The following is a 17,351-nucleotide window of genomic DNA, read 5'->3' as shown; positions in this document are numbered from 1 at the left end:
CTGTGATTGCATTCTGCAAATGGTATAGCAAGGTGATGGAATAGTGTCCCTCAGTAGTTTCTCAAACAAAGCTGCAATAGAGAACCAGATCTGGTTTTACTTATGTTGCCCTACTATAGACCTTGAAGCTGTGCTTCCCTGTGTGTGGTTCAATAACTCTGTATGGGTCAGTCTTTTCTGAATAATGTGGGTGTAACATAAGCAGGAATAGAAAAAGAAAATTAGCAAAAAAACAATGGAACAGACCCTTACAGGAGGAAAGTATTTTTATTGTTTGAGTACCTATTCCTTTCATGACAATTTTACCCTCCCTCTGATCCTTTGGTGAATAAAAAATTTGAAATTAGCTTTCTTTTCTTAATGCTTCACAGAAAGAACGTGATTTAGAATTAGCTGCTCGGATTGGCCAGTCGCTGTTAAAGAAGAATAAATCACTGACAGAAAGAAACGAGTTCCTGGAGGAGCAAGTAGAACACATCAGAGAAGAAGTAAGTATCAGCAGTGATGGAGATAAAGTTCCTTCTAGCTTCACCTTGTCCATACTTAATTTTTTTTGGGGTGTCCTGTCCATAATAGGTCTATCTGTGTTGCAGCAGTTTGGTCAACCATTTTTATAGCATATACACTTTTAGGAATATGATTAAAACTTGATTTGACCTGTTGGTTCAAATTAGGTGATTTGAGGGGGGCTAAAACCTCAAGATATCAAATTTTGCTCTGCTTCAGGTATAATTTTCCTTTGAAACCAGCTGCTCTTCGAGTTTTGAGTCACTCTGCCCACTGTTTTCTTCTAGCTGTTTTGTCCTTGTTCCCCTGCTTTAGGCATAATTCCCCTCTGTTCGATTATCTCACTAATCGCTCTTTCCCTTCTCCTACCTCCCTTTGTGTACAGTTCTTTCTTCTTCTTGTTTCCCCTCTGAATCTTTCTCAGTCCTCGTTTCTTCCTCGCCAACCGATGCTTAAATGCTTTTTCCCAAATGCTTTTCTATTCATACCTGAGTTAAATTTTGTCTCTTAGAACATAGCATTTGTGCTTCCCTTTGCTTCTCAAACTGAATATGATACAGGTACCACATATAAGGTAAATCACTTCTTGTATTTATGGAGATTTCAGTAGTGCATGCTCACTGAAATCATGTGCATTCTGCCTTTTCCAGGCTGGGCCAAATTCATAGGCTTGCGTTAAGCTTCCATTGTTCAGATGGGTCAGGATATATTTTAATGATTGGTAAATTTTATTCAACATGCTTTGTATGTATGAGCTTGTCAGTGTTAGGAATTGCTGGGTTATATTGGGAAGCAAAGCATTATAGGCTGAGACTTGCTACCTTCTATATAGGTTGCTAAGTTCTTACATCTTCTTGTGATTTTCCTGTATCTCTTTCCAGGGAACTGTGGTAGAATCTGTTGAAGCATGGGTTGGTAGCCTGCTGCAGTACATACATTTCTCTTGAGTTTTACTGCAGTAATAATGTTTTAGACATTGATGAGCACGTTTAGAATACAATATCATGGTGCATGTGTTTCTCAATTCATAGAATCATAGAATGGTTTGGGTTGGAAGGGACCTTTAAAGATCATCTAGTCCAACTTCCCTGCAATGAGCAGGGACATCCTGAACTATATTAGGTTGCTCAGAGCCCCATCCAGTCTGGCTTTGAATGTTTCCAGAGGTGGGACATCTACCACCTCTCCAGACAACTTGTTCCAATGTTCTCATCATAAAAAAATTTCTGCCTAGTATCTAGTCTGAATCTATCCTCTCAAGTTTAAAACCATTACCCCTTGTCCTATTGCTACAGGGCCCTACTAAAAAAAGTCTGTCCCCATCTTTCTTATAAGCCTCCTTTAAGTATTGAAAGTAGCAATAAGGCCTTCCCCGAGCCTTGTTTTCTCCAGGCTGAACAACCAGCTCTCTCAGCCTGTCCTCATAGGAGAGGTGATCCATGCCTCTGATCATGTTTGTGGCCTTCTCTGGACCCACTGCAACAGGTGCATGTCTTTTCCTGTGCTGAGGATGCCAGAGCTGGATGCTTGCCAGAGCAGAGGGACAGAACCACCTCCCATGACCTGCTGGCCACACTTCTTTTTATGCAGCCCAGGATATGGTTGGCTTTCTGGTCTGCGAGCACACACATTGGTGTGATCTATAAAACTTACCAGAAAACTTACATTGTTTCAAGTAACGCCTTATGTCTTTCAGATACCATCGAATTTTGACTCAAATATTTGTACAGTTGCTCTTCCTTACTTTATTTCCCTGTATGGGCAGTTAGGTGCTGTGGATACTGACAGATTCTTGATAGATGTATCTTGGAACCATACTAATGCGAAATGCATTAGATTATTGGGGTAGTCTTTTGACTTTGTTTAGGAAGGGGCTGTGATCATGTTCAGTAAAACCTGATGGAACTGAGACTTTTCGTTTAGTGCACTAGAGAACAAAAGATGTATGCACTGAAGTAAGCACTATACTGCCTTCACAGACACTTTAGTCTCAGTTTAGTGTTTCAGAATTATATACAAAAAGCATAAACATTATACTTAGAAAACTTTCTTAATTGTAAATTGTTCCGGTTACAAAGATGAGTGTCTACGTTTTCAGTAGCGGAAGTATAGTTCCCAGGTACAGTGTCTATCTGCTGTTGTATTACCATGTTCAGTAAGAATGTTGCAGCTCCACTCTCAAGATTTGTCCTTTTTTCCTGGGGTGGTGCTACCTACAGTTTAATGTTACCTCCTTTGAAGTTAGAGCTTGATATCAAAGCAGTGTAAACTGTCACAATGTGAGCTCTGCTTGGAATGGAGTAGGTCATTAGGTTTTAGCTTCTCCTAATATTTCTGTATTTTCTAGTTTACGCTTCTTTTTCCTCTTCAGATTTTGTTGTGTGTTTCTGATGCTGAAAAGGCAGTGCTTCAAACACAGTGTCAGTCCTCAACACCACCTCAAACCTGTGGTAATACTTGAGTAATACAACCCTATAGTCCTGTTATTCTATTTCCAAGTCACATATCAGAGTTTGTTTGGTGATAGCTGGTTTTAAAGTCCAAGCTTGATTTTGTTCTCTGTAAAGTAAGAGGAAAGAAAAATCTGAATTATAATCTGGAATGCTGTCTTTAGGAAGGGAACACTGGTTTTGGTATATTAGAGTAGAAGGTAACGTTGGAAAGATAGAAACGCTCTTTGGCCTGGTACTTGCATGTGTGTTATTTATATACAGTGTAACTGGGTCTCTTATTTTAAGTGAATAATTCCAACCTATTGAGCATTTAGCTGCTGTCAGTCATGAAAACAATCAGCTGGACTATTGAAATAGTTTGTGATTTGGTAAGGATTGTCCCTGTGAGCTGGGACCAGTGTCTAAACTGTTGTGCTCTATGTGTCTTCTACCTTAAATTATTTTGAAGATAGGTACAACTATTTTGTAACATATTTCTGAAGTTGAGTGAAGCTTTCAGGGCAGTGGAATGAATTAAAAGCCTGAACGGATGGAGTCCTGGGTCCTGCCCCATGTGGGACAAGGGCTCTGTATTGCTTGGTAACAGTGCGTTGTGCAGGGGTAGTGTGGTAGTGTTTGCCCTGAAGGGTACATGTTGCGGTGGCTTGTGAAAATGTAGAAGAGGTCCTTTCTGTTCATAAACAAATCCTGTGTTTTGCAGTGTAAAAATGTGTGCTGGGTCTGACTGGGATGGAGCTAATATTCTTCATGGCAGCCTATATGGTGATGTGTTTTGGATTTGTGACTAAAGCGGTGTTGATAACAACTAGTGTTTTGGCTTCTGCTCAGCAGTACTTGCACAGCATCAAGGCTCTTTTTTTTTTTTTTTTTTATTTTTATTCCCATTCTGCTCCCCTATCTATGTAAAATGTTGGGAGAGAACACAGCTGGGATAGCTGACCCAAACTTACCAAAGATATATTCTATACCTTATGTTGTTATGCTCAACAATAAAAGCTCAGGAAGAAAGAAGGGACATTCATGATTATGGTGTTTGTCTTCACAAGTAACAGTTAAGTGTGTTAAGGTCCTGCTTTCCAGGAAGTGGCTGAACATCTGCCTGATGATAGAAAATAGTGAATGAATTCTGTATTTTGCTTTGCTTGCATGGGCAACTTTGCTTCGCTTATTGAACTCTCTTTATCTCAGCCCATGACTTTTTCTTGCTTTTGTGCTTTTGATTCTCTTCTCCATCCTATGGGGGTTTGGGGCAGAGTACGTGCTCAGCTGATGGGTGCTTAGTTGCTGGCTGGGGTCGATGCACCACAGAGTACTATGTTAAAGGGAGATGTTGCTGGAAGTTACCGCAGTGAGCCTTTTTCAAATTTCATAGCATGACTGAGGTTGGATGTGACCTCTGGAGGTGGTCTTGTCCAAACCTTCTTCTTAGGCAGAGCCACGTACAGTCAATTGCACAGGACTGTGTCCGGACAGTGTTGGAATATTTTTAGGGATGGAGACATCACAACCTTTCTGGGCAACCATAAATAAAATACAGTAAAAAAGTTGTATCTGATGTTCAGTGGTCATCAGGAACTGTTGCCAATGGTCCTTTTCCATTAAAGGTCATCCTTTCTGGTTGTTCACCTTTCTTTGGAGAATTAGAATACTTGGAAATGGCAGCAAAGATAGTATCTTCGGACCTCTTCATTCGTAGAGAAAAAAGTGTGGCAAAAGCTGGAGATTACCTAGTGCCCACCCACTGACAGTATCTGAATTGTTGATACTTAAAGAGGCTGAGCCGTAATGTGCTGGAGGGAAGTAAATTGTTATTTTTGGCTCAGCTTTGTAGCTCTTCCTGAAATGGGGAAAGTGAGCCTCCCAAAATTAATGCATGGATTTTGTTTCATGGTTTTCTGAACTGTTGTTGGTTGGGTTTTTTTTTCCCCTTGCATTTTAGAACCCATGTCTGAGAAGGACTTGGTGCCACAGCACATTTGATTACACAGAATAGCCTTAGTAAGCAAACAAGGTCATTTACTTTAAAATTCTGCACAGTTGAAGGGCTTTATTGCATTGAGTCCACTTTTTGTTAGATGAAAATGCAGCTTGAATCTGTTTTATTGATATTCTCTGGGATTTTTTTGCCAGTAATAACTACAAATAGGAATATGCCTACAATACAAAAACCAGAAGTCTAATAAAAACAAATGTGCACTGCAAGAAAGGGAAAACTGAGGGCCAGGTCTTACAGTGCAAGTGGAAGGGAACAGATCTGTCTGATCAGTTATGCTATTTATAACTATGCAAGACAAATAAAAATTAATCTCTTGCCACTGGAGTCTTAAATTGCAGCTGTGGTGTAAGTGTTACTGTTTAATTGGGCTTTTAACCCTTTTCCTGGAAAATGGCAGTATAAATTAACCAAGATTAAGTTTCTGGAGCTCACAATTACAGAGTACCTTAACTGCACAGTTTTGATGTTTTTTCCATTTTGCTACATGCATGTATTAAGTTTGGGACTCCCACATACTACTTTACTAGACTCATGTTTTGGAGTCATCAGATGCCCAAACTGCACCCAGAAACTGACTGCAGCCTCCACTGTTGCAGCAACCTCAGAACAGGAGCCTGACACTGTGTGGCAGTGTTCTGCAACTCAGCCAGCAATTGAGTCCCAAATGTAACCTTACTACACAAGCGTTTTAGTAATTTTATCTCAAGTCTCTTGTAGAGGAAGAAATGTCTGTATCTGAGATCTGCAAGGTCTGTATCAAAGCCAGAAGATGACACTCATCATATAAAATGGATGAAAGTGATGTTTGGCTTGATTGTGCCATGTTAATTTCTTGCAGTATTATTGTAATATATCAATTTCTGTGGATATGAATCTAGACTAATGCAATAGTGAATCAGGATTGCTCACCTTAAAGAAAGTGAAAGAGAAACATGTCTAATAGCAGTGGATAATTGCGTTGTTGAACTTCTAAAAAAGAACACAATGGCTAATTTAAAAGATACACTTTTCCTTCTTTCTGAGAAATAAAGCAACTGGTTCTGGTCTGTTCCAGTCTTGGCCTCTGGATTTAATCTGAAGCTGGTGCTTGGAGGATGAATAACTAGCTAATTTGTAGTGATTTTACTTAAGAATGCACTTAGAAAATCAACTTACTGATCTGCAAGCTCACTCTTTGTGCAGGTTTCTCAGTTGCGGCATGAGCTCTCCATGAAAGATGAGCTGCTCCAGTTCTATACCAGTGCTGCTGAAGAAAGTGAACCGGAGTCCATCTGTTCCACCCCGTAAGTTAATCAATCTACAATGTTGAACCTTCACCTGGTACTAAGCATGGACAGTTTGGACAATTTAATAGCTTTGAAAAGTAGTAAATGATCCCTGTGTTGGCTGGAACTGTAAATGGAACTCTGAACTTGGTGCATGGCACCAGCTGGAAGGATTTGCATTAGACCAGCTGGCTATCCAGGTGCCAACAAGAGCCAGGAGGGGAGAGTACATAGGGAGGCTGCTGACGCAGCGCTGTAACTTCACAGGAACTAGGTCACTGGGGTGGTGAGGCAGACATAGGTCCCACTTACAAGTACCCCACCGCACCACATACCTTTGCACGCTGTGCTAGAATGTGCTATGTGTGTGACCTTTGCGCTTGACGGACCTGAAGGCGCTATGGAAAAATTCCAAGCAGAGGGAAGGAAATAAAGCATGACTTACAGTGGTGATTTACTGGCTGAGCAGCATTGCAGGCTCTGAGGGGCTGTCTGCCCTTGCTTGCAGAGTTATTGCTGCATTCCGGTGAAGCGTGTGCAGCATTAATCAGAAAGCTATTGGGTTGCTCCCTGTAGTAAGGTGGTTTCCGTTCTCATAGCCTTGGCTAAATAACTTTGTCATAGGAATTGTGTGGAATGATAAATAAATAAAATGTTCTCTTTTAAAAATCTCTGCAAATATATTGCTGCCCAAACATACTGGCATGAACAAGCTGTATTTCACATTGCTCTGGCTGGTTTGGAAACCTCTGGTCAGTCTGTTTTTCTGTGAGATTGACCATAATTCATGTAAAAATGGGTTAAAACTTGTTTCCATTACAAGGCTGAAGAGGAATGAATCTTCCTCCTCCGTCCAGAACTACTTTCATTTGGATTCTCTTCAAAAGAAACTCAAGGACCTTGAAGAGGAGAATGTTGTGCTTAGATCTGAGGTGAAATTTCTCCCTTTGTGTTTTGCTTAATACAGTTGTTCATTTAAATGCCAGAATACAGGTATTGAGAAGCATGTATTAAAAGTTGAGAGAGTCTAATTAAGAGTATATAATTCCACATGTGACACAGATCTCTTTGTAGTTATTTAATCACCATCCTTTATCCTAAATGAAGGAAAGGATGAGACATGGAAGCTACATGAAGCTATGTGCAAAGCAGTTTCCTTGTCAGTAGAATGTGCAGGGGCATGGATGGGTTTTGGAGTCCAGCACTGCCCTTTTTCAACAAGCCTTAAAGAGCTGACCTGGTAGATACGGGTAACTTTAGCTGCAGATCTGAAGTTTGTAGGCTGGCATGGTCTCTCTAGGACAAATTCAGTGTTCACTAAAGTAAAAATCGATAGCCTAAATTTGCATCAAAAATATCTTCAATTTGTATTTCAAGTCAGGTTGTTAATACTTTAAGTTGAATGTGTTTTTCTTGCCTTTTATTTTTTGATAAAATTCCCTTGATTTTGCAGAGGACACAGTTTTAAAAAGTTTATTTACTATCCCTTGTCTGTCAGAAAAAAACACTTCCTAATTGAATATCCTATGAATAATTCTGTATTTTCAAGGCAACTTTTAAACTTTAGGGGCATGTTACCATTTTGCAAACACAGAGTATATGAGAAGAAATACTTCTGAGCTAAGAATGGATGTATGGAAACAGTATCATTACCATTTTCTACTGCAAACAGAGGGCCTATTGCAAATAGGTAGTGTCACATCTTTGGACAAGACACTGCGTAATGGAGAGTGCTGAATGCTTCATTGAAAAGTCACACAAGGAAGATGAGTAATAGATGGTTTGAGAAAAATGAAGTTAGGGTTAGAACTGAGAGCGCCACTGCATCAGGAACTGATAGGAGAAACCCACATCACACTGTCTTCCCTTCCAGAGGGATGCAGTCTGTGCCACCAAGGCAAAGGATGGACCCAAATCTGAAACTTCTGAGCTACACAGTTCTTTACAAATGCAGTCTGTGGCTGTCTGTGCATGTCCCCAGCATTGGGAATAGATTACAGACCCTCTGAGGTAGTGCCAGACGGAACCAGCTGGGTGTAGCCACAGTCCTCTTGGCACTCCTAGAACTGGAGCAGAAAAGACAAAGCAGGGAAGGAGGTAGCATTAAGCTTTTGGGTAGGATATATGGTTACAGTGCCAGAACTTTTCAAATGCTATCTGAATGTTTTTTAAATACCTGAATATTTAATTCAGTTGTATAAACCATGCATCAAATTAGTTTGTGGTGCTACCTAGCCTTGCTCAGGTGAACAGATCAAGGTCTGCATACTAGTCTTTTGTATGTCAGGGCTTTTTTTTTTTTTTTTTTTTTTTAGTACAAAATGCACCAGTGACATCTAGTGGGCATATGGTGATAATGATGCAAGTTTCTCCATACAGTAATGTCTCTGCTGAATGTTCACCTGGCCCCTTTTTCTAGAACATGAGGAAGGACAGGCAAAAACAGTAGTTTCTCACGGTCTTCCTGGAGGAATGATTAGAAAAGCTTGTCTTTCTGAAGCAGATGGAAATGCAGCAACAGAATGACAAAGAACAAACGTGCTAATATAGCATATTTGATGTGGATTTCTTGAATAGGCCTGTCAGCTGAAGACTGAAACAATTACTTACGAAGAGAAAGAACAACAGCTTGTCAATGACTGTGTAAAAGAGCTAAGTATGTCCCTGTTTCTTTCCACTTCTCATTTCAGATAGTTCAGTAAAAAAAGCCTGAGTTGGATCAGTCAGTCATGCTTTTCTGTGGCACTTATTTTCCTTATATAATTGGTTGTGAGGAGAAAATTTCTGGCTGAAATTTCACACCAGAAAATTCTGACTGTAAGCTAAATCTTTCTCAGTTGCAAACTAGTTTTGCATTGAAAATGCTAGCATTAAGGGAAAGTACAATCTCCTTTGAAGCATGAACACTTCATGTCTTTCTGGTTGTGTGTCCTACTGCTGTTTTTCAAAAATACCTTGCTGTGTATTGAAGCAGGATCCCACTTAATCAACTGATATTCCAAAAGAACATCTTTCTGCTTATTCTTCTGCTTTTGGGTTTGTGATGTTGATTATAATTGCTTATCTTAAAGGGGATGCAAACATCCAGATTGCCAATATCTCTGAAGAGTTAGCAAAGAAAACTGAAGATGCTGCCCGGCAACAAGAAGAAATCACCCATCTTCTCTCTCAGATAGTCGATCTGCAGAAAAAGGCAAAAGCTGTAAGGAATCCAGTTGAAAGACTACTTTGTGATTTGCTACTATTGTAGCTGGAAGATAAGTTATCCCCTGTATACTAGAGTCTAGAGGAAACTTTCCACCCTCCTTATCTGGGTGACCTTGTTTGATGTTTAATATCTAGCATACTTGACTAGAAAGCATCAATGCACTAAAAGATGCACATATGATACATCAAATACAATAGTTAAACTTATTTTGAATATTAGATGTGAAATTCTGCACTGAACTTAATGACTTTGATAAGACAAGAATGTCAGTGCAAGTATTTTAGTGGGCACATACTTGTTTGTTTTAGGGTCTTGGAGGTTCATTTAGCAGGGCACAGACTGATGCTGGGTGTTCTTGTGTTAACATGCTAAATCTTTATAAACTAATGTGTGGACTAATACTGCTGCAGAGACAGTCTTGGGAAAAGTTAGAATTCTCCTACTTACCTATAGTATAGGATAAAAACATCATCACAGGACAAAGCATCACAGTATTTCTAACATTTTTGGCATATTTTAGTGTGCGGTTGAAAATGAGGAACTTGTCCAGCATTTGGGAGCAGCTAAAGATGCCCAGAGACAGCTCACAGCAGAGGTGAGTACATTACCTACTATTACAATAATTTAGGCCAATAGCTATTCACTTTACTATGAGAATTTTAGTCTAAGCAGGATCAGAACTATTAAATAATTTTGCCTATGCATATGGAATGAAGAAACATTCATGTTCCTGGTAGAGTTCAAATTTTTTTTCTTTCTGTTCTCTCCTCCTTCAACTGGCACACATTTTGAAAAACTGAGGCTTATGGGCTATATAGGAACCCCTTTAGAGGTTGACTTCTCTAGGCTGGTAGTTTGAGCCTATTTTGAATAGTGAGATAACATGGAAGAGCTCATTCATACTCTGTTTGTTCAGTGAAGAAACCGAAGGCAGTTCAAGATTGCTGTCTTCTGAGTGCAACATTCACATGAACAAAATGGATGGAATAGAACAAATAAAGGTTGACCCCCTTAGGATGTGTCTTGTACTTGGACTGCTTGGTGTTGAAGGTAGAAATGCCCATAGAAGCTTTTCCTGCTGATGAGCCTTTTGTATCGACATAGCGCTGAGGGATCTGGTGTAGTTGGGAACTGTCAGTGTTGGGTTAATGGTTGGACTGGATGATCTTCAGGGTCTTTTCCAACCTAGACGATTCTGTGATTCTGTATCTGTGGTGTTCCACAAAGATTGAGCTGATGCTTCTCTATCCTTTTCTTAGGAAAGACATTAACGGGATCTGTTTCTAAGCCAAGTAGCTTATTTTTATGAAACTTGTAGGAATGTGGTATTTCAGACTTCTGCCTTTTTTGCCAAATTTGGTTGAAGTGCCTGATGAACTCAAAAACTATGAAGGTACACAGACATCTGCATACAGATTGACTGCATAATAAGATGTGTTTCCTGAGAAAGTATAGCCAAAAATAAGGCGCGGTCTTAGGCTGTTTGGAGGTTATAGTATGTAAGTAATTCTTGGGTTTAAAATTCCTAAGTCCTTTGGAACACTGTGAAATGTTTTGTCCTTTTCCCCTGCTGTTTGCCACTGTGGTCATCATGGCAGTAATTAGACACTATACCTGATCAGACTAAAAATACTTTTAGCCCTCAGTCTTCTCCTTGACAGTGGCTTCGGGTAGAAAATGGAGCAAGCAGTTTTTTCCTGCATCGTGGCCCCCCACACCCCCCCACCTTCACATTACTAATCCATGTTACTAATGATTTTCAATGATACTCACTTGCTGAAGTTCTCTTCCTTTAAAGTGGAATGTTCTTCCCTACATCATTATCTTTTGCCAGCGTTAAAAGAATTTGAAGGCTTTTCATTATGATAGTGCAGCCCTTAAGGTCTTGGACTGTTTTCTGTATGTTACAGTTGCGAGAGCTGGAAGACAAGTATGCAGAGTGCATGGAAATGCTTCATGAGGCTCAAGAAGAGCTGAAAAACCTTAGAAACAAGACTATGCCAAATGCCATATCACGTCGGTACCACTCTCTCGGTCTGTTCCCTATGGTAAGCAGATTTAATTAAAAAATCTGCACTCACTAGAAAACAACTAACCAAAGGAAGTGTATTTGCATCTGACTTACAGCTTCAGGGATAAGATGCTAGGCCACTCACGAGCATGGGTCAAATCTGTATTTTTATAGTGTTAAAAGGATACCTGAATGATCAATTTTTCATACCTGGTTCTGAAACAATGGTACTGTACAGTTACTTGTTTTTTGCTGCAGAATTATATACAACCTGCTGCTGGCTGTGCTTATGCTGTGAATGATGGGTAACATTAATAGGTTGTTACACAGTTCTGTACACCTTTATCATGCATCTCCTGTAATGTGGTAGCTGATTTTCAGTAGGAGCTTCCTGTTTTTCTTCAATATCATTGGAGATGTAACTTCCTGATAGCATAATGATTTCTAAACATGGCATCCTTCTAGTCATTTATGATAAACATTCTATTTCTTCAGTACTTGAATAGGTTACACATGTGTTCTTGTTTTAGGGTCACTGAAAATTCAGTGGTTCATTAAAAGAATATTTGTTTCTAATATGTATTTATAGGAATATCAGTTATAGCAGTGTCACAGGTGTTACCAACTTTGTTTACCTAGTTTCATTTGATTATGACATTGTATGTTTAAAGCGTGGGAAATATGCAATACCCTCAACCAAATGAGTAAAAAGAGTGAATAAGAATGCCCAACTAAGTTCAGGGCCTGGCTCTGCTTGCCTGTGTATCTCTAGAATAATTCCATTACTTCTGTGGGCAATGATATCAGTGAAGTTTCTTTTGAGTTACATTAATGTAATCCAGCAGCAGAATCTGGCCCTCCGTGTCTTTAGTCATGTCTTGTCTTAACTGCTGAAGAACACAGATTATATCTGTGCTCATAAGAAGTAAACTGTCAACAAAGACTTAGCTTGCCTCTGGGTTCTCTTCTGAGTCTGAACACAGTGAAGTTAAAGTGTAGACATTTAATGATACAAATTGTACTTCACAAATACAGTTTAAAGCTGCGAACAGTATACTTATGCTGGGATAGGTTTATGTGTTTTGTATAAAAATGGTTTTCAAATGTTGAATCATGGGACCAAAGATAATTTAGATTTATGAATGTTTGACACTTAGACCCTGCACTTAACTACATTTATTCAGTAAAACTTACTGACCAACAGTGGAAGATTGATAGCCTGTCACCTTTAAAGCTGCGGGGGAAGTATATAATGCTTTATGCCAAGAACCATGTCTTTTTGGTGGGTGGGTGGGTAATATTGTGAAAGAGAAGAGCGTTTTCTGTTTATTTTAAATTAAGCAAAACTTTATACGTGAAAGGTGGATGTTACTGAGTAGGGAATTTAGTCTGGGAAGCTGGGGTACCTGACTTCTGTTGTTGCCTGTGGTGGCTTTCTGGTGGATCTTTGACAGATGTATGTCTTCAGATGGGAAGTACTGTAGCAGTATGAAGCTAAGCCATAATTTATCAGTGGTTTAGATATATTCATTAGTCGTCCAGCCTACCAGTCAATTTTCATTTTTAAACTTTCCTTTTTTTTCTTGGAATGACACCTTATTGGTTATTAATTATCTTACAGAAGTAATTGATTCTTTTCTGCAATTATAACCTATTAATACTATGATACTTGTTTTTCTTTCGTGCTTTTTTTCAACAGGATTCTTTGGCAGCAGAGATAGAAGGGTCAATGAGGAAAGAACTTCATTTAGATGAACCTGACTCTCCTGATTTGGCGTACGACTGAAAAGAATTGATTCCTAACTGATTGGTTATATGTGAAGTTAATTATTATTTGATGAGAAAGAAAAAGACAGGAAATAGTTGAGCTAGGCTTTTAGAAATAAATATTTCTGGCAAAGTGTGAATGATAGAGAGAAAGGAAAATAAATTGGCTTGTTGTTGGGGTAGTTGTATTTTCTGATAAAACTACCAAAAGAAAATGCCTATATATAGGTTTTGCATTGTCTTATGAACTTTTTGTCTTCTTTCTTGAGTCCTGAGAATGAAAAAAGGTTTGTTGCCTTATGCGTTACCGTGCTAGGTTTCTTCAGTTAGTGATTAGGGGATGAGTTCAATTCCTTGGGTTCTCTCTTAAGGTTTTAAAACAGAAGTTACCAGGTAATTATTGATCTAATCCAGTTTTTACAGGGGGACAAGCAGTACAGAAAGTGGCTGGGTACTTACAGTGTGATGCCTATTACACCTGTGCTGAAGTTCTCTTGAATTAAACAAGAGAGTGGTTTGAAAGAAGTTACATACTTGTGACAATCCAAAAGCTATAGATGGATACAGCTTGGCAGAAGTGGCCTTACCTGATACTAGTTGCACATGTACTGCAATAGGTTTATCTCACCTATTTGTACAAAGCATGGACTGGTTAATTTGAAACAAGTTAATCCTATTTAGAGGGTTTATTAGAGAAACAGAGTTTACAAAGAAAGGACAGTCAGGGAAGGTACAGTAGCCAGCCACTTTCTAGAAACCTTGTAAGTGTATTTACAAAAAGCTTGCACATACTTAACCTTCTCTGAGCATGAGCAAAGAATTTTAAATGAGGGTCTGACAGAGTGAAGTGTTGATTACAAAGGTGTAAGATCAGAAGGATATAAGGATGCTCAAACCCCACAGGATTCTTATGTCCTTCCAGAGTAATCTGACTTAAGGATAGTTTAACTTCTTTAGAATGTCTTTCATATTGCTGTGTGTTTACCCAATAAGGATACCTTTTTTTGGCTTCATGGCTTGTCTTTTATTTCTTTGCTCAGCAGTAGTGACTGTAGCCTCTGTGGGACTGTTTTTTGATAAATGCTCTTAGATTCACTGTCTTAAAGATATACAGAGAGCTTACACACAGAGATTGCAACTGTTGAGCACTCATGGATAGAAGGAATGAAATTTAAATGACATTAAATAGCATAAGGCTTGCTGTCGTTGTTATACCCTGTCAGTGTTACCTTTAAAGCTGGAAGGGATCTGCTGTTCTTGTGTTCAGCCCTTGCTGAACTGTAAAACAGAGCAAGATTGGCACTTACGTAGTGTGATGTAGGGCGAGTTTATTTTGTCAAGAAATTTCTACTGAAGTGTCATCTGATCTTAATCTTGAAGCAGATGAACAATGTTTGTTACAACAGGACAGCAGTGTTAAAGAATGAACTCTAGAAGTAGGTCAAAAATTAGGTTTCCAGCCTTGACAGCCTCTCTCTAGATTCTTGGTCCATTATATTTCCGATTTATTTTTTTTTCTTAAAATGCTATCTAAGGAAGTCAGAAATTGGTTTCAAAAAAGAAAAAATACAACACTTTCTTGCATGGAGGTACTTGGTATAGGAAATTCAAATTATCTTTTAAAATGGATTAGCCAATTCATAGTTAAGAATTGAATGGAGATCAATTTTGTTTTATAAAAACTCCTTTCCACAATGGCTTTAAGGTGGTTTTAGCTGATGTACTGAAATGCTCTTTCACTTACTTTTTATTAATATTTGAGAAGGCCCATGCACATAATTCTCAAATGTTCTGTCTAAAATATTCTAGGATGATGAAAGTATTGTGTTTATGGATTGAATAATGGCTAGACTGCAGTGAGTGTGGGACTCTATACATACTACTTTACAAAAACTATAAAGACAAGGTGGTTACTGGAGCTGTGAATAGGAAGGGTTGTTAACAAGCTGTTACCTGTTACTCTATTCCTTCTTACAGTAAGAAGGCACTGTGTGATTATTAACTGTGTGTATGTCTTACCAGACACCAGAAGCGGGTCTTCGAGACGGTGAGAAATGTTAACCAAGTTGTCAAGCAGAGATCCATGACTCCGTCACCAATGAATATCCCAGGCTCTAACCAGTCCTCTGCTATGAACTCAGTCATTTCTAGCTGTGTCAGCACTCCACGTTCCAGTTTCTATGGGGGAGACATCTCGAACATTATGATAGACAACAAGACCAATACCATCATCTTAGAGACAGAATCCTCTGACAATGGGTCAGTACTGTAGCACTGGACTTTGTTTTTGCTTGTTTCTGACATAAAGGCAAAGTGTTTCTAATATCCTCTTTTTGTCTTACATTGTACAGTTAACACAGTGACATACGTCTTCAAAAGTTTCTTTGTGCTTACAGCTCTTGAGCACTCTGTTTAAGGCTTTTTGAAAGTACTGTGCATCAGTGTCTGCAGCTCACACCTGTTCTGAGATGTAGCATCACCAGATGATGTAAAACCACCATTTGCCTTTATAGCTGTGGGTCAACACTTAAAACTAGTTATATTTTTACCATTTTACATTAATTCCAGGGAGTGCTGATCTAAGTTGCAGCTAACTTTTAATCCTAAAAATAAATTAAGTATGTGTGTGTAGCTTACCTAATATAAAAACTTACGAATGAAACCAATCAGACCTTTGCTTTTCTAGCTATTTGTCTTTTCCCCCAGTACAGCTCCACACTATGCTGCATATACTTTACAGTAAATATCACTTAATATCTCAAAACAGTGACTCTTTGTCAGCATAATACACTCTAATGAATCATTATGGTATTCCTGCAGAGTTGTCCCTGTAGGATGTGGCCTGCTTACTTGAGTTTGTATAATGGTAAGAGAGACACAAGTAGGCATCTCCCATCTCTTTTTAGGAGGAAGCTCTTAAGTAAGGTGCAGCTTTTCCAACCAGGAGTTTCCAGCCAGGAGCTAGAATTCAAAACGATTTTAGTATGAAAGAGAAAGAAAATATTAGTGTTTGCCTTTTTGCTTTCTGGATGAGTAGCAAGTTATTCCCAGACATAGTAACTTAAAGGTATTGGTGAATGTCTCAAAACTGTCCTGTTCTAAGAATTTTTTTCTCCCTCCCCTCCCTTTTATTTTGTGTGTTTGTGTGTCCTGTTATGTTTTAGAAATGGAGACAGGATGAAGAAGCCTGGAACTCCAGGGACTCCAGGCTCCAGTGACCTAGAGACTGCCCTTCGTAGGCTGTCCCTCAGGCGGGAGAATTACCTCTCAGAGCGGAAGTTCTTTGAAGAAGAGCAGGAAAGGAAGTTGCGGGAACTGGCAGAAAAGGGTGAACTCCACAGTGGTTCTGTTACCCCCACAGAGAGCATCATGTCACTGGGAACTCACTCCAGATTTTCAGAATTCACTGGATATTCAGGAATGTCTATCAGCAGTCGCTCCTACCTGCCAGAAAAGCTTCAGATTGTGAAACCACTAGAAGGTGATAACAAAGGGCCTCGGCCTTTATCTGTTCTTCTTAGTGACTCTTTGTGGTCTCTTATCCATCACGAGAAAGCAGGAAATCTTTGCAATACATATTCTTTTTACTTTAGAGACAGTACTCCACGCTGTTGGTTTGAAATCTTCTAACTACTACATTTTTCCACAAGCCTTAAAAGTGTTAGGAAACAATTCCAGCCAAGGCAGTAAAAGAAATGTTACAGGCCACACATGCATCAACAGTGCAGCTTTACATCTGACTTAAATCTCAATGTTGCCATTTCATACTTAGAAAATGAGGGTGGTTGAGTTTCTGAAATCTAAGCAGCAAGAGTATTAGTTCATCAAATCTCAGTTCTGGAAATAAGTGTCTGGAAAGGCCTTTACCTACTTCAAATAGTCCAGCTGGTCTAATAAGACTATTTTTGTGATTAAAAATGACCTCTGGACTTCAGTTGGCTGTTTGAGTGTCTATGGCTTTGGGTTTCATGTGTGAAATATTTTTTTGTTGGTGGCGGGTTTTTTGGTTTTTGTCTTTTTTTAAAGTCACATTTCCTTCATATATTGTTTTTGAAAAAGGCAAAGATATAGGTAGATGGTAGACAGGGCTAGAACTTTTATTTAAAAGTGCATTTCTGTAGTCATTGTAACAAAGCTGACAGAG

General features: G+C 39.0%; 1 protein-coding gene across 13 annotated transcripts in view; it reads left to right on the top strand.

Annotated features, from left to right (window-relative positions):
- The window catches only part of TRAK1 (trafficking kinesin protein 1), a 136,499-nt gene that overhangs the window by 99,077 nt on the left and 20,071 nt on the right, over nt 1-17,351 (top strand). For all 13 annotated transcript variants that reach the window (XM_074900675.1, XM_074900673.1, XM_074900672.1 and 10 more), the window contains 10 exons: nt 372-488; nt 6,139-6,239; nt 7,045-7,153; nt 8,799-8,877; nt 9,293-9,423; nt 9,950-10,024; nt 11,340-11,477; nt 13,140-13,216; nt 15,230-15,466; nt 16,372-16,688. In XM_074900675.1, coding sequence (XP_074756776.1) covers nt 372-488; nt 6,139-6,239; nt 7,045-7,153; nt 8,799-8,877; nt 9,293-9,423; nt 9,950-10,024; nt 11,340-11,477; nt 13,140-13,216; nt 15,230-15,466; nt 16,372-16,688 — 1,381 coding nt within the window. The remainder of the gene's footprint in view (nt 1-371; nt 489-6,138; nt 6,240-7,044; nt 7,154-8,798; nt 8,878-9,292; nt 9,424-9,949; nt 10,025-11,339; nt 11,478-13,139; nt 13,217-15,229; nt 15,467-16,371; nt 16,689-17,351) is intronic.

The sequence above is a fragment of the Athene noctua genome, chromosome 2 (genome assembly GCF_965140245.1).
Source record: "Athene noctua chromosome 2, bAthNoc1.hap1.1, whole genome shotgun sequence".
Classification (NCBI taxonomy): Eukaryota; Metazoa; Chordata; class Aves; order Strigiformes; family Strigidae; genus Athene; species Athene noctua.
The sequence above is the reverse complement of the archived record's forward strand: the minus strand, read 5'-3'. Positions and strand labels throughout refer to the sequence as shown.